The sequence below is a fragment of the Rousettus aegyptiacus genome, unplaced genomic scaffold (assembly GCF_014176215.1).
Source record: "Rousettus aegyptiacus isolate mRouAeg1 unplaced genomic scaffold, mRouAeg1.p scaffold_m13_p_5, whole genome shotgun sequence".
Taxonomy (NCBI): domain Eukaryota; kingdom Metazoa; phylum Chordata; class Mammalia; order Chiroptera; family Pteropodidae; genus Rousettus; species Rousettus aegyptiacus.
Window position 1 is genome coordinate 7598994 of NW_023416308.1, and position 21569 is coordinate 7620562.

Genomic DNA, 21569 nt, shown 5'->3' on the forward strand with positions numbered 1-21569 from the left:
AGGACTTGAAGGGCGAGGGGCTCCCCTGGCACCCTGTCTTCTCAGAGGGAAGGAGAAGGTGACCATGCCCTCTCCCCTGGAACCTTCCGCACGGTCTAAGGCTGTTTCTTTATGTGCTTGTGGATTGTCACGTGCTGCCGGTGTGTTTGCCTGAATAAAAAGTGAAAGAAACAAAAGAGAGAACTTGAGAGAAATACAAGCAACATTTAAAAATGTATCCACTATACACACTGCCTTCCAAGGTAGGGGGGGTTCCCTGGACGTTTAGACTGGTCCACACACACGTTTTTGGGTGGGTGCCTATCCCCTCCCCCAACCCCCAGAACTTTTATTCTAGGTTCTGATAGGCAGTAAAGATAAAGAAGACTATCTGTGTTGAAAGAGGTCCCAGCCTTCACTGTGTTAATTTTTGTCCGGAGGAAAAGGCTCAAGGGACCCCGAGACCACAAACTATCCCCCTCCAACATATAAGCATCTTTCTTCCAGAATTCAGACCCTCGATTCCACCAGGTGTGGCTTTAATGAAAAAATTAAGTCCTTCAGGAGATTCGAACAAAGACGAAACCTGCCCATATCACCATGTCACTGTGATGTAGGTACGTAGAGGTGGCTTTGAGGGGGCACAGAGGCTGGAGAATCCCCAACCTGTACCCCAATAGTCTCTCCACAAAGGGAATTACCCCGCAGTTCCCCTCGCCTGAGATTTTGAGTTGGGGGGAAATGTAGTAAAAAGTAATTGTTTTTATGAAAAGTGGTTTCCTTTTATTGACTGTGATAGATGAGTAAGGGTGACTCCAGCAACAGGAAATTAACACAGAATTCATTGGGGGTGATAATGACTGTTCATAATCATTTGGTTAATAAGTTAATACATTAATTAGTCAACTAATTAGACAGTGCCTGAGGCCTCCGGAGTCTGGAGGCTTAGATTTAAAATAAGTAAGGAAATTGTATCCTTCTAGAAGGTGAGAGAGAGAGAGAGAGAGAGAGAGAGAGACGCAGAGAACTGGTCTCTAAAGCTAAATTTGACCTGGCCAAGACTGGAGTCTCCAGCCACCCTAAACCCTTAGGGCTATTTCTTTTTTGTTCCCAGAGTGGTGAGTGGGTCTTAATTTGACTGGGCTCACACCGTCGCTGAGAATCTGAGGATAACTGTAGTGTTCCCCCCCAAACTGCATATATACACAAAGACAAACTTTTGGTATTATTTCCGGGGGTTTACTGAAGTCACGAGCTCTGATTCTGGTTAAGAGCCCCCATCCCCCAAACGATGCCCAATTAGCTAACGGGTGCTGGCCTCCGGAACAGTGGGCGCCAGGGGGAAGACCGGGTGCTGGCCGGGGTGCTGGGTGCGCTGTCTCGCAGGCGCGCTATCGGCACAGACACAGGCTCTTTGCTCAGTTTGGGGGGATTGGGGTGGAGAGTAGAGATACTAAAGTAACAACTCCAGACAGCTGGGGCTACTGCAGAAGTATGGGGCGCCTGGTTCTGGCACAAACAGAAAAAAAAAACAAAAACAAAAGTTACGTCAAAGATGCTGTCGCTGGGGACCAGACTGGACGGCAACGCACAAAAATGGCAGGAAGGAAGTTCACGCACGAGTGTCGGTTCCGTGCCTGGGGTGTCCTTGACGCTCTGGGGACCTCGGAGGCGCAGAGGGCGCACCGTCCTGCTCCGCCGCGCCGGCGGGAGGAGCGCCTAGGCGGCGGTTGGCTGGCGCGGGCCTGGGGAAGCCATCCTCTCCTCCGGGGACAATTCCCCCAACCCGAAACCAGAGCTCGGGTCATTAGCTGGAAAGCGAAGTGGCACGGGGATCGCATTTCAAACGCTCAAATAAACTGGCTGACCGGGATCGTTGGACTGAGAAGGGGATGGGGGGGTGGGGGTGGGGGGAGGTGGAGAGCCCGTCGGCTCGGAAGGTACCAGTGACCCCTCACTAAGCTCCCCCCCCCCAAAAAAAACACACAGTCCCCAATTCCAGGGACTGCATTTGAGCTGCAAGACCCAAGACTCAAAGGCCGCCTGACTTCATCCCAGCGCGGTGCAGACAGCACCATGCGTCCTGGGCTCAGAGAAGAGGGGTCCCCTGCTCCTGCCGGAGCTCTGTGCAGCCTGCAGGCAGGCCCGGGCCGGGACTCTGTAGGGGCACGGGGCCTGCGGCTGCGCATGCCCGCGAGCCTGGGCGCCCTGTAGCGTAAACAGGAACCTCTTTCGCTACGTGGGGCTGCGCCCTCTGCATCCTTTCTCCCACTTCTGGGTAGAATCTGTCTCCCCACCAACCAAGCCCTGGGCTCCCGGCTGGGGCCAAAGACCTGAGAGTAAGAGGACAGGAAAATCTAACTTTGCTTCGGTTCCCGGAAGCTGGACAGGGTGGAACCCGAAAAGAGAGAATGGGTCCTTGGGCCAGGAAGAGTCCCCACCTGTATAGTCTCCGGCCTTCGCGCCTGGGCAGATGGAGCCCAGCCAATGCTAGGGACGCAGCGGGAGCCTCCGAGGCCAGCAGAGAGCGAGCCCAAGACGCCCACAGCGCCGGTGGAGGGAAACTCTGCAGTTAATCCGGTCGCTCGGCCCGGCCTGGCTCACGCTGGAGCTATTGAAATCCCCTCTCCCTCGCGACAGCGACACCGGTCTGGAGGAGAACTCGGGAGCTGGGGGCTTTTGTCCCCAGCCCACCTCTCGCCTCATCAGTCTGAGAACAAAGGCCCCCCTCCCCCGGAGCCTGAGGGTCCGTCGGGACCCTAGGGAGAGAGGGCCGGGGAATGGGACCCCGGAATAAAAGCCGTTCTTTCACACTGCACGGCAGATGCCTGAAGAAATTAAAATGTTCTCATAGGAAAAGCGCGTGAGAGACAGACACACCAAAATCCGGAACACGCCCCTAGATTTCTCTACATCCGGGACACGGGCACTACAGGTACCTGCACCCACACCTGAATTAGGAATCGTGATTAAAGTGGATTCCGGAACCCACTTTGGTTGGAATTCTGGCTCCAGTTTCTCGGGTGATCTTGCATAAGGGACTTAACTGTCCTGTGCCTCAGTCTCCTCCTTCGTTAATCAGGGATGGAAGTCGCATACACCTTAAAGGGTTAATCGTGAGGATTAAAGATCGCTTTTGTGGGGCGCTTAACCGCGCCACTGGCACGTGCACATGGCCCTTACATGCCGGCTATTTTTATTATTGTTGTTACGTGTACTTTGAACGCCAACATCTGCAACATATATACTTCTTGATTATACGCATCTTGATTATAAAACAACCAAATGCATCTACATCCGGAACTGTCTTGCGCATGAACTTCTAAATGCAAATTGGAAGAGACGTCTACAGATGGAGCACGCACAAGTGCACGCGCGCACGCGGGCGCGCACACACACACACACACACGCGCACACACACGTCTACCCCTAACACCTGTGGTACCTGTCCCCTGAACAGAGACACGGGGAAAGCTACCCAGAGGGACAAACATCCACAACTATCAATAGAAGAACCCAGGTTGTGGCTCACAGGCTCGCGTCTACACCCGAACAGCCACTCTCTTGGCTGGGTGCCTTGAGGTCAAATTTGGAAACCAGCGAGGCAGAAAGCGCGCGGACACGAAGCGTTTCAAGCCACTTGCAGCGCCCGAAGGCGGCTGCCTGTCTGCTGGCTTAGGGGAAAGGTCACAGCAAGGGTTTCTTTCTTTCTTTCTTTTTTTTTTTTGGATGGAATTTTTTTAAGGGCCTACGCGCCGGGAACTTTCCCCACAAAGAAGAAAGGGTGGGTTCCAGGACAGCGCGGATCCAGAAGGAGGCTCTACCCACACTCACGGACGCACGCCAGCGTGCACACACCCCGCTCTTTCTCATGGCCGAGACCCGGGAGTGGGGGGGACTCAGGGTCGTGACCCCTGCCTCTGCCGGAGCGCGCCCTTCGGCCCCTGCAATTAGCGCCGGGAGGTCAGCAGGAACCCGGACGCCTTCACCCGCGGCTCAAAGCGCAGCAAAAGGCCACCCCGCCCCTCCCCCGCCGCCTGTCTCAGACGCCAGGGCGCAGCCCGGCTGGGAGCCCGACCTTCCCGCGCGGCGGGGGCCGGGGAGCTCAGGCAGGCACCCGCAATTGTCACCTTAAATCTACAAATCACCAGGTCACTTGGTCCTGCAGACTGCTGTAGCGGACCCCTTAACGGACTGCTGCTCCCGCGAGCAGTGGCCTTTGTCCCTGTAGACGCGGCCAGCGGGAAAAAGCGAAAATAATAATAATAATAATTAATAAATCCAGAGCTAGAGAGTGAGAAAGAGGGAGCGTCGAGGCGAAGGGAAGTTGCATCCAGGGTAGAATTTTGTTTGTGCATTTTGGGGAGGGGGGCGATCCTTTCTACCCGGCCTGAACTCAGGTCAACCCCCCCACCCCACCCCACCCCCCCGCGCCCGCAGGGTGGGGGGAACTGCTGGAGATTCTAGACCAAGCGGCGCGGTACTTGGCGGGAAAATTAGAAGAGAGGGTCTCCTCCTTGAATTTCCCTTTGGCTCTTAGGAAACCCAGAGGCGGGAAGGACTGTTTTTCTCATCTGAGGCCCCAACAGGAGTGAAAGTGATATTCAGGAAAGAGAGGACGGCCGCTTCTTCCGAAGATGGGGTGGGGGCGGGGTGGAGGAAGGGTGCGCAGGCTGCGGGGGGCGGGTGGGGGGACGGGTAGCGAGGATGAGAAGGGGCAAAGGGGACGCGCTCAGGTTCCGGGACCCGGTTGGCGCTGGGGTGCCGAGCAAGCGGCGGCCACCGAGGCGCAGTCGTGGGCCAGACAGATAGGTGGCACTCGAAGCCCGGAAAAAAGGCGAAGGCGCCGGCCCTGAGTGGCCTCCGCGGCGGCAGCCGCCACCATAAAGCCCGCGGCGAGATTGCGACCGGCGCCAGGTGAGTAATAGGCAACGAAATCCAGAGAGATTGTGAGCCATTCACCCCCCGTCCATCAGCGCCACAAGAGTTACTCATTAACATCACTATATACAAATAAGATACACAGGAGATTAAAAAAAAAAAAAAAAGAGCAGGCTGTGGAGAGGCTGGACACACGTCTGAGCACTGTCCGAGAACCGGAGGGGGAAGAGAGGGGGGCGTTGCAGAGGAGGTGAGCAAATCTGCAAATCTCGACCGAGAAAGAAAAGCATTCCTTCTCTCTTTGAGGCCGAGGCTGCTTGCTCCTCCAACTCCAGAGAGCGCCCTGGGCGCAGCCCGCCGACTGGCACCTTCCAGGGGCGCAGCACTGCGTGCAGTCGCGGAGCCGAGAACCCACGCGCGCCCTCGAAATCTCCAGGACCTCCAGGGAGCTGACGCCCTAAAGGTCCCCAGGCCCTGTCAGCTCTCCCCAATTCACACACACACACACACACACACACACACACACTCACACGCACACACACACACACACGCACAAGCACACGCATGCATCCTGATTGTTTTCCCTCCCACCCCAGGAGACAGCGCAGGTGAGGCTGTGGGGATCCCCACTGCCTGGCTGGAGATGGAAGGGGCTTTGCCTCTACCCCACCGCCCCCCCCCCAAAAAAAAAAAGATCTCAACTTCGAGCCCCTTCCAAGTACAAGATAAGGGAAGGGAGGGAGTCTTCCTCGCCGGCCATTCAAGAGGCTGGAAGGTGACAGGGACTTGGGGCCGGGCTGGCGGGCTCCAGGGAGGGGGAGGGCAGCCGCCAGGCAGGCTCCGCTGGGTCCTCACGTCATGGCCTCCAGGGCAAGAAAAGCTTCAAAAACCTTCCCATGCCCTCCTCAACACACAACACACACACACACACACACACACACACACACACCCACCCACCCCTCCATGGGGAAGCTGGGGTGTGGGGGAGGCTAGGAGACCAAAAGATTGTCCCTGCCTCACTATTTTTTATTGAATGTTTCAAAGATAAATTGAACTTCAAAAGGCAACTCCCCAAACAGCCTGGAGGCTGGCTGGAAGGGAGAACTGGAGAAGGGTGTCAGCCTCCTGGGTGACTTTCCCCTTGGACGGTGTTACCAATGCACCCTGAGGCCACCTTTCCCTCGTAAGCAGGACACGGCCAACTTTGCGGGGTGCTGGCCTCACTTGGCACCCACAACTTCGGGGTGGGGCCTCCTAGGGGACTGCCAGGGGGACGGATGTCCAATCTCATCTACTTCCCCTACAAACCTGGGGCTGCTGTCTTGCCAGATGGGCTGGCCCGGAGGAGATTCTGCTTTTTTTTTTTTTTTGCACACTGGTGCAAGGGTATTTTTGCCTTGGCTTGCTCAGATTGAGGTGGAAATGGAGAGCGAGGCGAAACCGAAAAACGTTCGCAATCCTCCAATGTAGTTTTGGGTTGGATTCGTGTGGGAAACACCGACTTAGGGAGGGGAGCATTCTTTTTCCATTAAAACTGAAGTATCTGAAATTGCTATTCTATCCCGTTCTAATCAGCCCCCTTCCGTCTCTCGTTTTGCTCCCTAATTTAAAGGAAAAGTAATTTCAGATTGAAGCGGCTGGTTCCCTTTGCCGAGTAAGGGACTTTTGTTTTTAGCTTTGTAACTTGAGTGACATCTCATTTTGGTTCAGCGGGGGCGGCTTTAATTACTTAAAGGGGAAGGGAAGGGGACAGAGGAAGCAAGGAACGACTCCACTCACAGCAAAGTTCGCCAAAAGAAAGCACGACGCCGAGGCCCAAAGATATTTCAATAAAAATTTATTGAAATTTCAATGATGTTTTAAAGGGGGGGGGAATACAGAAAACCAAAGAACTCATCAACAATTATAACACAAAATATACCTTCATGAGCTTTTGTCTTAAACCATCTCTCAGCACCTGACTTTGAACTGTGAGTATATATCTCTATAGGCACCAATTCAAAACACTATCGATATTGAAGACAGTAGTCAATTCCACCTCGTTTTGAAGAAATCAGAGACTAGCAAATACAAATACGAAAGAAAAATTAGAAAATCCAACCACAACCTCTGTACTCCCTACCCTTCCACCCCTCCCCCCAAGAAACCTCAGAACCACTCTTAGGGTGTTATATATAGTTTGAGGAATTTAAGATGGAGCTGAGAAGTGGCCCCACCTCCCCAATTTTGGGTAAAATAGGCATTAGCATTTTCCTTACTCTTGGACATTAAAAAAGAAAAAATATTTTTTTTTTTTGCAGACAACTCTTGAAAAGTGTGTTAGTGTTGGTGCAGAAAGTGTGTTTTTTTTTTTCCCTTCTAATTTTAAAAGCGATCCCGTGACCTTGAAATAAAACTGACTACAGGAAAAACCAGAACACACAACCTGATAGCTGCAATCCTATTTACATAGAGCTATATACAGTGTCAATAAATTAAAGTTTAATTTCCCGAGCATTCATATTCCACTTATTTACAAGAGTTATCAAATAATTACATAAATACTTTGCTAATAGTCTCGCTTCTTCTTTATTATTATTTTTTTAAACCTTGTTATTGCATATACAGAAAAGAGACAGAACCACCAGAGATGAATCCGGCTACAGAGCTTAGATAAAATAAACTCATTTTTTGGTGTGTGTGGCTTCCCCACCCCTTCCCTTTAAATCCTCCCGCTTGGAGTACACCGATGAGACCTGGGGAAAAGGTGTGAGGTCATGTTCTTCTCTCTCTAAAAGCAAGCATTCAAAATGAAAAACCACAAATATATCACTGTGGAACATGCAGGAAGAGACCTATAGCGGCCCTTAAAACATCACAAGAATATTAAAAAGACACAGATTTCCTTAATAGAGACTAAACAAGGCTGGCAGCAACTCCCCCCCTCCCCACAACGAAAAAAATTTGCTGCTCAGTAATTTATTTAGAACTGATACGCAAGTCACTATAAAGTTTTTAATCTTCACAAACAGAATCATGTTAATGTATTCATTTGCCCCGTTTTTTTTTTCTTTTTTAAATTTTTATTTGTTATTGTTTCCACTTGACACGGTGAAGGAAAAAAAATATATAAATCCGCACTGGGGGCGGGGGCGGGGTGGAGAAGCCTTTCCACACCTCCCCCTCCCAGCGGGTCTGGCTACCTTTTTCTTCGCAGGCTCCCAGGCCAGCCTCGCTGGAGGTGTGTGTGCTCTGGACAGACCTGTTTTAACTCCCACCCGCCCCAGCTCAGCGCAACAGACGTTTCTGAGCCCCCAGAATGTGAGCCAGATCCCGGATATAGAAAGCACGCCAAGGAGACAGGGCCTGTTTCTGGCACATTCTCTTGTGGGAGTCCGGCACCCCTTCCCAGACAGGACTGCACGAAGCAGGGCTCACCCCACTACACGCCCGGGGCTTATATTTTACATCCAACAAAGTGCACTGCAGACGTGACTGGACTGGAATGAAGAGACGTTTTTTCTGGGGACGGGTTTTTAGGGGGAGGCGCTGCGGGACCTGTCGGGCTTGGCTTCCAAACCGCTGACCAACCGCTGGATGCTCTGCAGTTCGCTGGTGGCCGCCTCTTTCTCCGGGCAGAGTTTGGGAGACAGGGACACGGAGCTGGAGGAGAGGGTGGAGGACCGGCTGTTCAGTTCCGAGCCCGAGTCCACCGCCACCGAGGCCGGGCTGGCGGCGGCCAGGGCGGCGGCTTTGGCGTCCAGGGGCCCCGCGGCCGCCGCCATGGACGGCAGGGCGGTGGTGAGCAGGCTGCTGCTGTCGGGGACCGGCAGGGGGATGGAGTAGGGGCTGTAGCGCAGCCGCGGGCGCATGGTGTTCAGGTTGAGGAAGGGGTGGCGGTGCACGGAGCTCGAGGCCGCTGCAGAGGAGGCAGCCGCCGCCGCGGCCATGTACGTGTAAGGGTAAGGGAAGAGGCTTCCGAAAGGTGACATGGCCAGGCCCTGGGGAGGGAAAAGAAACGCATGCTGTGAGTCAGCCAGGACGGGGCTGAAGGGCCGAAGGGCGGGGGAAAGCCGACCTTATCTATTTCCGTTCCCTCTGCCACCTTGAGACCTTGGGCACGTCATTGTTCTCTCTCCTGGGGAGGGGACAGCTTTGGGAGGAGGGGAGGAGGACACTTAGACTTATTTCTCTAGGTCTAAATCTTAGCTGTGTCACCCTAGGCCTAGCCACTTCACTCCCTGTGCCTCAGCTTTCTTAGATTAAATTTAAAAAAAAAAAAAAGGAAATATTAAATAATTCATATACTATTGGGGAACTTTGTGGATATTAAATGAGCTAATGCCTTCAATATGGTACACAGGGCGTCCGGCCAATAGGACTCTTAGACATTCTCCCATCGGGCTCAGTTGTTACATCTGTTAAATGGGGCTACAGGGGTCCGTCTACCCCACAATGGTAGCTGAGTGAAAACCAGAGGACATACATGATTAGACATGATTATTTTTCATTCTTAGTCCCTGCCCCCCCCCCACCACCACCAAGCCTTCCTATCCCTCCTACGAGTTTGGCAAATGAAAAAAATCCAGGGAAGATCTTAAGCAAAAGGAAATTGGGAAAGGGGGGGGGGTAGGGGTAAGGGGTTTGCTATAAACAAAGAAGTCACCTAGCCTGATATGCTGGTGTTACAGGTAGAGAAACTGAGATAGGCCTCAGGGGCACAAGAAGCCATTCAGCTAGCAAGTGGCAGGAGCAGAATTTAAAACCCAGGGCCCCTGACCCGGGCCAGTTATCTGTCCCTTGCGCCTCGAGGTACCATTAAGTACTAGTTTGCACAGGTAAGCCCCTTGCCCGCCTACCACCTGCCCACCTGTGACAGGGTCTCCAGGAGGGACTATTAGAGGAGATGGCAGAAATCGAGAAAGGCCAGACACCAACCCATTTCTGAGGTCCCTCCTCCCCCCAGAGGGAGAGGCCAAGCCTGCCCCTGGGCTCAGGGAAAGGAGATGAATGTGCCCACAGAAAACAAAAGGCAAAGGACAGGGTGCATAAAAAACCCCACAAAACGTTTGTCCTGGTTCAGAGCATTTCCAAGTGGCCTGAGACTTCTCCCCGACAGCCCCATGCCCCTTCACAGCTCAGAACCCTGCAGAGGCTGCCAGGCTGCCTGCCCTCTGACATTTCCCGTGTGTGCGCACAAACCGTTAACCCTTGAGGGAACAGGCCAGCCTGCTTGAGGTGGAGTGGGGGCAGGGGAAAGCTTTGAATTGGGAGGAAAGGCCCGGAAGATGCAAGACTCAGTTCCCATCAGGGGATACCTCAGTCTCCTTCTTGTTTAATTGTGGCTGGCGATAAGACATTTAGCAGACATTTCAGCTCTAAAGAGAAAATTACAGACCCTGCAGTCCGAGGTCCTGGGGTAGAGTCTTAGTTTCCCCATCTACCAGCTGTGTGCCCTTGGATAAGTTACTCAACATCTCTGGGCCTCATCTATACCACTGAAGTCAGAATAGATCAGGTACTTAGAAGAATGCTTGACACAACATAGAGCTGTGTATAGTTATTACTACTACCTACCTACTCCGCTATAAACAGCCTTTAGCTCAGAAAAAAAAAAATTAAGATATTGGGGAGTGTATGGGTTATGATGAATGAATCAGATAAGCCTTACACCTAGCAATGCTTAGTAGTAGTATTATCATTTGAAGCTACTAGGCTGGGGGATGGCGTGAGGGTCTGGTTATCAAATAGAGTGGCGACTGGAGGAAGGGGCTGGAGAGGGGAGGCAGGAGGAAAGGTGATAAATACCTGGGAGGCCAGGACGTGCTGCTGGAGATGGAAAGGCAGAGTGGCCGCGGACGCCCCAGACAGTCCCTGCGCCGCTGCGGCCGAGGCCATGGCCGTGGAATCCAGGCCTGAGACGCCGGTGGAGGCTCCGGACACGGTGGCCAGCAGGGGCCCCATGCCGGCGGCCATGCTGGAGAAGGCGCCCCCCATGGCGAACTGGCCCGGGTGCAGGAAGAGAGGGTGCCCATTGAAGAACTGCTGGCCGGCCAGGCCAGGGGCGAAGCCGAGGCCGGGCAGGGGGCCCTGGCCCAGGTGCGCGGCGGCCACGTCGGTCTGCACGGTGAGCGGCGCGAAGGACTCCTTGCCCGGCAGCGCGCGCGCCTCCTCGGCCTTGGACGTGGCCGCGCCCTCCCGGCCCGGGCTCCGGCGCTCCTCCGCGCCCAGGCCGCGGGTGCTGGACGAGATGGTGGCCGGGCTGTGACGCGAGTCGGGCGACGCCTTATCCATCCGCCCGCTGTCCCGGGGCCGGCCGCCGGGCTCGGCCGCAAAGCCGTGCGCCTTGAGCGCGGGGCTGCCCTTGTCGCGGCTCGGCTCCTCCGACGTGGTGGTGGAGATCTTGGCCGCGTCGCAGCCCTCCGGGCCGTGCTCCTCTTTGCTCTCGGCCTCCGCGTCGCTCTCACCTTCGCTGGGACACAGATCTACCACAGGAGAGGGGGCGGGGGGTGGGGGTTCCAAAGTGAGGAGGAAGCGCCAATCTGCACCAGTGGAGGGACGGTTCCCCAGTTTGAAAATCCGCTCGCCACTTACTAGCTGGGTAACACCCAGTAAGTCCCTTAACTTCTCGGGGCCTCAGTTTTATCATCTGCACAATGGGAGTTCAGGCTACCTCACAACTTCAGTAGAAAGAGCCAACGAGCCAATAATGAATTTTAAGTATTTAGATAGATGGAAACCCTCCTTCCACAGACATCCCCCGAATAGGTAATGAATTTAGCTATTTTTTACAAGCGTGGATTGAGATCCTACTCCGCCAGACTGTGCCTTTGTTCACCTTTGCCCGTTCAATTGCAAATTTGCTCTTTTAAAACACACAAACTAACTTACTAAAACGCGCTGCGGGGCCACCTAGTTACCATCCGGGTCTTTTATTCAGTGAATGATGCAGGGCTACACCTTCCACAAATTCATGTATCCTTTCATGAGGATTTGTAGGGAAAGGGCCCTGATATCTGAATTGAAAGTGGCAGAAATGCACACTCCCGACCCCAACATGCGCACTGCACCCAGCCTGTTTGGCCTGGTCCCTGCAGGGGCAGATGGGTGATGAGCAGCCACCTCCCTGTCCCCAGAACAATCACAGATTCTTTTTGCTCTCACCACACCCTCTGTAGCTGTCCTACCAGAAAAAAAAAAAAAAAAGAAAGAAAGAAAGAAAAGGGGATCTTATTTTGTGTTTAAAGCTTAGATGGATTGAAGACATAAAGGATTTTCATTTCTATTAAATGTAAAAAAACAGGTTTCTTCCTGTTGCGAGAGTGTGTGTGTGTGTGTGTCTTTCTGAATAAATAGTTCTTTGCTTTTTTAACACAGGAAACCAACTGGGGATTGGAACCATCTTGTGCCCTCCCAGGCCTCCCTCCTCCCCTCCCAAGTCACATCCCCAGAGCCCCCTTTCCTTTCACAGGCTGCTGGTCTCTAACTGGATGTGTCTCGGCCACCTTCCATGTTCCAAGTGCCAGAGAATCCCTAGCCTCCCCCAGCCCAACACGTTTTACCTTTGAGGTCAAAGATGGCAAAAAAATCAGTAGTCACTTGATTGGGGACAATGTGTGCGTGTGCATGCATGGGGGGGGGGGAGAGAGAGAGAGAGAGGGCAAGAGAGAGTGCTCCAGGCACACTTTCTAAGCTGCCCTCACCAAGAGGAGCTATTGCAAACAGCCAAACACTACCATACCCCCACCCAAACTAAGGTCTGAGGGGGAAGGGGTTCTGAGCTCTCCTTATACTAGCTTAGGAAAAGGGACAGACCTGATCAGTCTTTTTGAATGTTGGCTTCTGTTTACAGGACTTCTAAAAGAGTCTGCAGCTTTTGTAGGGCAAGTCTCCTGGTGGGTGACCCGGGCCCCCAACTCTCCCAGGCCTCCAAGTCCTGGAGTCCAGACATTGAAGGTGACCAGGCTTACCTTTCAGGTTGGATGTCCCAACAGTGGAGACAGCTGGGGACGAGGACTGAGCGAAGCAGCTGAAGGCTGCCTGTTCGCTCGAGGACTCATCGGAGGTGCCATTCTCCTTTTTGTGTCTGTCATCAAACACCCTCATGGACTGCAGGGTGAGCTGTTTCCTGCGGCAGAAGCCCACGGCCAGCATTACAGAATGCAACACACGCTTCCCCCACTTTGTACGTCTCAGCTCTCCAAAGAGGCACACACACCTCACCCCTCGCCCTGCTTGCTGCCCATGGACAGCCCTAGCTCTGCCACCTTCTTGCCCAGGGAGATGGTGTGGAGGGGGGGGGGCGGGGCTGCCACACAGACCCACACATTGTTCTTGACCCTCTAAGAGTGTGGCACCAGGGGAGGCAGGAAGGCGGCTTAGGTTGCGTTTGGTTAAGATCAGAGTTTCATTAACGAAAGGGCATGGACTTGAGCTGTGAAATCTTGTTTAAAAGCAAAAAACAACAGGGAGCTGGCTAGAGACAGCTGAGCAGCCAGCCTGACAAGAGGGAGGAGAATGGGGACCCAACTCGGCGAACATAAACAGCTTACGAACTCCCCATCTGACGGCTGAGATTAGAGAGAAGTGATTCTTCCACCGTGCACTTCTCTGTAATCGGTTCACCAACACGTATTAATTGGAGTAAAAAAAAATAATAATAATCTATTCGGATGTTAAAAATTATTTTTTAATGTCCAACCACTCTCCCCCACCCCCTGAGATAGGTGGAAAATTTGCGTTGATTTTCTAGATTTTGGACATTCCTTGACAGAGGGTGGGGGAGGGGAGCGCCTCTGTCATACTACCCAGCTGTCTGCTTAATGCAAAATGATACATGTGCCCGAGAAGGAGGGAGCCACGAATTTCTCCAGGGGCCTCACTTCTTTCTAGTGGTATGTGCAGGAGGAGATCGCAAGAATTCCAAAGCATTCTGTGAATGGCTTAGTCTTTTCCTGGGACCTGCCCAGGACGGACTGCAATTAATTAGGAATTAATGGGCATCTATATGTAAACGATTACTCCTGATGCTTTTCTTCCAGAGAACTATGGTGTGGCCTAGTTAATTTCCTTCAAAGTAACAGGTAAGGAGTGAATGATTGCCCACCCTCCCCTCTCCATCTCGGTATTAAGTGCCAGCATCCCACTTCTAACGGTTGAGATTTGGGACCTGCGGGAGTGATTTTTCTAAATTATCTGAGAAATAAGTAACGGTCTCAGCTCACCTTTTTTCTCTCCTGCCATTTCCAGTGTCCCGGAAACCTTTTGCAAAAGGGTTGTTGTCTATTTTTAACTGAGTTATCTAGAGGAGGAGACACAAGCAAGAAAGACCCATTGGCCTCCTTTTCTAGAATGTTCCGGGGGTGTTTCCCCCAACTCCATAGTTTATTACAAATCTGACTGCCAATAGGAGACATCATTCAGCTATGCCAGGTTAAAGAGAAAAGAAGAGGAGACAATAGCAGAATTTTGGAGGGTCCGAGATTAAATAAAAAAAAAAAGAAGAAAAGAATCCAAGGAAACTCTACCATTAACTTGCCTCGCCCATGGCAGGCCAACGAGGTCGTCTGAGCTGAAATGACCCTGGCCTGGGAAAAGCCTCGTTCTCCCCAAGCCAACAGCTTGGCAAAGTTGTCAGAATTGTCAAAAGGGACAACCTGTAGATCTTAAAAGTATGCTTTCATTTCGACTTTTTTAGACAGTACAATTAATCGTAAATATGTTGTGACATATTTCCTGCCCCCAAACACACACACACACACACACACACACACACACACACACACACGCACACCCCATACACTTCAACCTTTTCTGTGAATTTTAACAAAATGATTTATGGGGTTTTGCTCCCCTTGTGCTAGCTAGAGTGAGTCTGATTTTTTTTTTGACGGTGACGGGGTGGGGGGGGGCGGGTTGAGGAATTACAATATTGACAATTACAGATTTAAAAGGACTAAATGACCACTGGAAACATTTGTTTTCATTTATATCCCCTGCCACTGCCATTAGGTGGAGAAGGCCCATGGCCTCTTTGTCTGATCAAAAATGCTACGATTTATTATTACACCAACAACTCAAGATTCACGGGATTCTGGGTCTAGAGGCAGATGCATTCTACACACTAGGGGGAAAATGCCATAATATGTAATTTTTCAAATCCCTTCTCTTTGAGGGGAAAAAATAATATATACAGAGTTCCCTAGAGCTAGAAAAAGGCCCCTTGGCGGGATTCTCGAAATAAGTTCCTGTGTGCAAGACTTGCAGGGAGATGTGACTAAGGAGACATATCTAAATCACCCACCCCCATCAGCTGGCCACAGAGGACCCACCTATAGTGATAGTGAATCCAAAATGCAGGGTGTTGGCCGGCTACCCGGCTACCCGGACTCTCACTGAGGTCCAGGGTTCAGAAGGGGTCCTCAGATGCCCCACCCCCATAACGGCCTGCTAACAGCTGAGCTGGCGACTGGTGAATAGCAGCAAGTCATTTTGTATTCTCTGTGCTATGCGCCCATGACCTTCAGGCCACCATAACTTTACATACCAGGTGCTGCCTGCCTGTTCCATTTGGGGACACTCCTAATCCCCGGCCTCAGGCCCAAGGGAGAGGAAAAAAAAAAAAAAACTTCAGATGAAGTGGTGACTTTGGTCACCTCCTCTCAAAAGCCTCAGACAACTCAATTAGCGTGACCCCGTGATCAGAGTAGGTTTTTCCAACCACACACACACACACACACACACACACACACACACACACACCATAAAAAACATAGCAACATAAAAGGTAATAAAAACCAGACCAGCTACTCAGGATTTTCGGCTAGAGGAGAAACCCTGGTCTCGACTGGGATTCTCCTCCCAGCATCCCCAGTGGCTTTTGCCCTAAAATTGGAGCGCATCTTTTCGAACCTGATTTCTTGATTCTTCCCCCCACCCCCCTCAAGGGGAAGAGGATGAACCCTGAGACGAAGAGGCGCAAGCCCAGGGTGGGGGTGGGGGTGGGGCGGGTGGCATCAGCGACAGCGGCTTTAGGAGCTTCTCACTGGCAACGTTAGTTCGACCTTCTTCCTTTCTTGTTTCTTCTTTCTTCTTCCGCCTCCACGGTGTGCCAACACCCCTTCTCCCCAAAAACGCCACAGACGGTTCAATCACAAAAGAAAACTCGAGACCTCCATCCCACATGCTCTCGTGATTTTCCTCATCCTCACCCAAAGCAGCTTCAAGAGCAGGAAGCATCCCACCATTGAAAAGAAAAGCATCTTCGGTTACCTTATCATTCTGGTATGCTGTCACGGCAATGAATTCAGTTTCGGGGAACAAGTATGTCCGAAATGTACTATAAGGAAGTTTCAGGATGTCATTGGCTCTGACAATGTGAAACCGGGGCTGGTATTTATGCATGGAGTTCAGTATAGTCTGCAGCGACAGGGAGGAGAGACACACATCAAAAAAAAAAAGGACTTAGCGGGACAAAGAGGATCTTAGGACCCCTGCCAGGCTGACAGCTACCCCACCGGAGGGCACCAAGGTTGTACCTAGCCCACCTCCTGGGGGCGCTTCTTTGGGTAGGTTTCACCCCACAGATGTTATCTTCTGGAGAATCCAAATTGCTCATCGGTGTCCAAAGGGTCCCCCACCACCCTCACCATCTAAGGTTCGTTTGAACCTTGAACCCTAGCCTACCTGAGTACCAAAACTATAATTCCCCTGCCACGTTGCGTGATCACTTGGGAAGGCCAAAGTCTTAAAAGATAGAGAAAAACATGCATTTTAATTTACAAAATGATTCAGTCCTTTAAGCGCCCACTAATTGACGCGCCCACTCCACTTAAAGCCCTGAAAGGCTGAACTCTAGAGGGGAATATTTACGCCTTAATCAAATCAAGGGCTTCAAATGTAATTCCTGCCCGCTGAAGATATTTCCGCGCCATTCTCGGCTTCCTGGGCCTAATCTTTCTGCTTATTCCTCGCTTATCACTGTTTATTTTATTGAAATGTTGGGGAGGGGTAGGGGCCGGGGGCAAAAGGTCTTTTGCTTGACTTTTACAAGCAATCCAAGCCTTCTGAAAGTTTCTAAGTATGCTCCCACTGAATACACACACACACACACACACACACACACGCTCCCCACACACACACGATTTTTAAACCAGAGATCTGTCTCATTATTAGTAAACCTGACTTTCGCCTAAGCCCGATTCTTTTTTAGTAAAAGAAAGCAATCTTTCTGAAAATGGATTCACACCCTTTAACGGATGGAGTCAAGGCTTCGAACCTGAAAACTCTCCCACAAGTTAACATGGCCGGTTTCAAAATAGAAATAGGCTATCTGAAAACAAACCCTTCATGAACGCATAACTTTAAAACTGATTTTTTTCTTATCTTAACAATTGGTTTTTAACTTCATCGTCAGGTCAGGGTATTCCCAAGACCGGGCATTGCCCTGGAAAAGAAACCGGTAAGGTTTTTTGATCTCGTCTCTTTTAGAACACCAGGCCTTCATTCTCCAAATTAAAACACCCCTGACTCCTCTCGGACTCTGTAGTAGATCCAACAAGTTCCCTATGCGGTTCACCGTGGGGAGAAGTCTGAGCAGAGAAACTCACGATTTTACATGGCATGAGGGAAAGCATTGCCTTTGCTAGAGTGAAGAAACACAACATTTTACTGAAGGGAGCGATGAAACTTACAAATCCGTGTTTGTCCGAAATGTTGTTGGTGAGTTTCAGTTTGTGGAAAGTGACAACTTTGGACATCCACTGTTCCCCGGTAGCAGGACTGTCTGGGTGAATATACATTCTCTTTGGCATTTCAGGGTCAGCCTTACCCGCCACCATCCACCGAGAATTGTGAAATTTATATCGACAGTCATCGGCAGCGATAATGTCCATCAACAAAATATATTTGGCTTTTTTATCCAGCCCAGAACACCTTACTTTAAATGGGGGAAACATGCGCCTGCAATAAGAGAGAAGGGAAAAGAAAAAAGAAAGAAAGAAAGAAAGAAGTCTTTAGAATCTGGGGTTTGATTCTCTATCCTACAATATTTAAATTAAATGTAAAATGTTCTATTATGATGGATGAGCTTATATGTTTCAGAGTAGAGCAGCTGGGTCCAAAATTATTTTCTTCTACAACAGAGTATTAAATAGGCTCAATTTCTCTATCCTTAAATGTCCCAAGATTCAAAACAAGTGAATTGTGGCACTGTGTTCTCTCTACAGTGTCTCACGATTTCTTTATATAGTCTTCTCTCTTGTGTGATTTTAGAGATTGCCCTTTCTTATAAATTCTCATCCATGCCTTTTCTTGTGGGTATCTAGTTCTAAACAGCTTGGGGTGGGGGGGGGGCAGGATTTTAGAAGTGAGATCAGTTAAGGCTAGAATTTTCCACCAGCCGTCGAAGAGAAAATGTTCAGCTTATCAAGGAAACAAACATCAAGTTATACCGCTGCTTCAGAACTGCGATCCCGCGGCCGGCGAAACGAAACTGGACTTCAGTGAGTTCTTAAAACGAATTTTGTGGATTGGGGCGGCCTCCGGGGCCTGATAACCAATCTGCCTAGGAGTTGCTAACCACATTCCCAGGGCTGCTCTGGCCAGTTCAAAACTGCAAGATTGTGCCACCAAATTGCTGTTTATTTCCCAGAAGTGTTGGCATTCTATACTCTGGGCTTAAAAGAGAGGCACTTCGCTGTGAAGCTGGCTAAATGTCTCCTGGGTTTGAGAATTTTTCTGTTCAACTTTGGCCTCATTTCGCTAGGAAAGACACAGAAAGCTGAAGACATCCAGAAAGGCACTTTGTTTTTATTCTTTCAACTTCATGCCTTGATAGATTTCAATGCCATAAAATATATATATTGATATATTTTTTTAAGTGACAGGCAGTTTTCAGCCAGGCAAAGATCTCTACACGTTACGTAAAACGTAGTTGATAATATTCACACACAGACACAGAAGCATGGGTCTAGGTCTCCCCGCTGGCTCCTTGGGTCTGCAAACACAATCTTAATTTTCCCAAAATCGCCTGCTGAACTCTCCCTGGAATTGCAGACACGTGAAGCAGTGTGGACAAACAAACCCCGGTGCCCTTCTGTTTCTCTGGCAGCCGCAGGCTCAGGCCCCCTCCAGACCCAGACGCTAGGCTGAAGGGCAGGAAAGAGCCCTGGGAACTGGTGTCAGGCCTCTCCTGACCACACAAAAGAAAGGGGCTTTAAGTTTTTCTCTCTGAGCACAAAAAAGAAACAGACAAAAAACGAAACATCAACAAAGCCATAAGGATGTTTCAGAAAGGTCCAAACGGTGAATCTCCTGCAATGGGTTAGTTTTCTTCCTCACTGCGGAGCTGCCTGGGATTCACCGAAAAAATTCTATCGGTAGGAAACGCAGGATGCAGACTTAGGCAGGAAAAACTGCCGCCTGCAAACACCCAGGTAAGCTGAAATTTCCTGCCAGAAGGACAGGCCGGGGAGACTAAAGTTTTCCTCTAAGCCAAATTTACTGACAAACCGACTGTCCTGGGAGGAGAGGCAGAAAGGGAGGGAAAACCCCTCGATAGTTTGGGGGAGGGACCCCACTGCTCGCTTACCTTCCCGACTTAGTAATGACCATCTCGGTACCCCGCTTGTGAAACTGATCCCAAAGTTCTTTGGCCTCGAGGTGCACCTTGGGGTCATCCTCCACCTCTTCTTCGGGCTCCATGGTCTTCAGAGGCCTCAGATGCGCCTGGGGCCCGAGGGACGAGAAAGGGATGCCAGTCTCTGCCGCCCCCACCAGTTGATCCATGATCGGCTTGGCCAGAGCACCCGGCAGCGAGAGAGCCGCGGCCCCGTTGGGAGGCAGAGTCAGCGCGGGGAAGAAGGGCGGCTGGTGACCCAGCACCGCGCTCATGGCGAAGTCCGGCGCCCGGTGAGGTAGGAACGGATGGTAGGCCATGCTTGTCCCAGGAATGACCGGATCTCTCATGGAGAAGCTCATCCACTCCAGGCGGGCGCGCTGGGCTCCAGCCCGGGACAAGTCCGCAGCTGCTGTTTAGTTTTGTTTTTGTTTTTAACAGCAGCACATAGTTAAAAGGAAAAAAAAAAGAAAGAAAGAAAAAGAAAAAAGGCAGAAAAAAAAATCACAACTCAAGCACCGCAAAGGGAGGGGGTAAGTGTCTTTCGGGGAGGAGAACGCTGCTTTTAAAGAGGGCAAGGCGAGCAATCGGGAGACATAGTCGCTGGGGTGACTGTCCTTGCGCCTTGCGTTTTTAAAAAGCCGCTGCTGCAAGTCGCTTTCAGAGGCGACGGCGAGCGAACAGGCTCTCGACTCGCGCCCGAGCCCTGCCGCTCGGCTCCAAACAGACACTCCGCCGCTGGGTCCCGGGAACCGCGCCCCAGCCCCCGGTTCTTTGTTGCGAATGCGAACGGTTCTCCTAGGAGAGTTTTTACCTTTTCTCCTTCTCCTTCCTCCGCCTCCCTACCTCTCCTCTCTCCCTCTTTCTCGCTGGTGGCGCCTGCAGTTGCGCTGGACCTGGCTTTAACCGCCGGCGAGAGCGGAAAAAAAAAAAAAAAAAAGTCTCCTTTAAAAAAAAAAAAAAACCAACAACCTCTGATTTAAGCTCTCTTCTACCCAGCGCTATCAAAACTTGAGCTGCACACTGGCTTCCGTCCGCCGCCGCCGCCGCCGCCTCCCTCCGCTCCGAGCCTCGGGAGGGTGTCTGGGTTTCGATCCGAATCTGGCCGTGCTCCGCTCTTCTCCCGCGCCCGTCTTCCGTGTCCCAAAACGTGAGCGAATTCGCTTCCTAAATCTGCGTCCAGACGCGCCGGGCAGGGAGGATGGAGGGTGAGGAGGTGGAGGGTGGGGGGGGGAGGAAGGAAACGGAGGGAGAGGGGACGAGAGAGACGGAGCGGGAGAGGGAGCGCGAGCAGAGGGAGGGCGCGAGCCAGCCGGCGAGAGCTCCTCGCCACCCTCCTCCGCCTCTAGAATTCCCCGGGCGTCTGCTCGGCGGCTCTAGAAGGTCGGGCTCTGCTGTGGGCTGCAGGGAGCCGGAGGCCTCTTGATTGGCTCTTTGACGCTTTCGGACCAATTGTGTTGCTGCATAGGCGTGGTTTTCACAGGTCGAGTGCTGGGGGATAGAGTCGAGTTATAAAAAGAAGGTGTCGGAAACTGTAACGTCGCAGCGCCGCACCGATACTACTGCCTGTCCTGTGAATATGTCAACATGATCAGGAGGGCGGGCGCCACTGGGGAGCGCGCGCACTGAGTCGCCTCTAGGTGGCTTATCGAGAGATCGCCGCAGCCCCAGAACTCGCTCACTCGCTCTTGCTCAGCCCACGTCTGAAATGCCTCAGTCATCCAAGCCCGGGATCGAGGGAGGAGGCAGGGCCAGGGAGGAAGGGGAGGGAGGAGGGAGCTGGCGAGCGGGGCCGGGAAGGCGGAGCGCGCGCCGGGCGCCCGGCGCCGGGCAGGGGCGCTCGCCTCTCGCGCGCTCGGCTCGCCTCCCCGCCGCCGCGGCCGTTTCTCTCTCCCGCTCGCCCTCTTACTAACCAGCCCCCGGCGAGCCAGGCGGACTGCTGAGCCTCCTGCGAGCTGCCATTCGGCCGCTGGGCGCAACAAAAGCCAGCGGCAGCCACCGGGAGGCGAGCGCCTAGACTCCAGGCTTGCACGCTCTCCAGCCCCACGTGGAGCCAAGCTCCGCCCGGCTGCGGTTCCACCGCTCCCGAGCTCGGGTGTCTCTCGGTGCGGGT

At 52.0% G+C, this 21569-nt stretch overlaps 1 protein-coding gene across 2 annotated transcripts; it reads right to left on the reverse strand.

Annotated features, from left to right (window-relative positions):
- Positions 1 to 6680: 6680 nt before the first annotated feature.
- On the reverse strand, positions 6681 to 21141 carry TBX3 (T-box transcription factor 3). 2 transcript variants are annotated; one of them, XM_016157505.2, is made up of 9 exons: positions 20271 to 21141; positions 19430 to 19868; positions 17532 to 17799; positions 16525 to 16584; positions 16111 to 16257; positions 14064 to 14140; positions 12810 to 12967; positions 10648 to 11324; positions 6681 to 8840 (listed from the first exon to the last, which is right to left on the reverse strand). In XM_016157505.2, the coding sequence occupies exons 2-9, from the start codon at positions 19816 to 19818 to the stop codon at positions 8376 to 8378; spliced, it is 2241 nt and encodes a 746-aa protein (XP_016012991.2). In that variant the 5' UTR covers positions 19819 to 19868; positions 20271 to 21141; the 3' UTR covers positions 6681 to 8375. The 2 variants fall into 2 exon arrangements, with proteins under 2 accessions (XP_016012991.2, XP_016012992.2); XM_016157506.2 differs by lacking the exon at positions 16525 to 16584 and having other exon boundaries at positions 19430 to 21139.
- Positions 21142 to 21569: the final 428 nt, after the last annotated feature.

Bases quoted from the DNA above. Each gene is read 5' to 3' on its own strand.
- TBX3 (XM_016157505.2), bottom strand. From the start codon at position 19,818: ATGAGCTTCTCCATGAGAGATCCGGTCATTCCTGGGACAAGCATGGCC. The intron at 16,585-17,531 runs GTAAGTTTCATC...CTATCTTTTAAG, and splicing joins TTTCGGACAAACACGGATTT to ACTTTGGCCTTCCCAAGTGA. The intron at 16,258-16,524 runs GTAGGCTAGGGT...CTGTCGCTGCAG, and splicing joins ATTATAGTTTTGGTACTCAG to ACTATACTGAACTCCATGCA.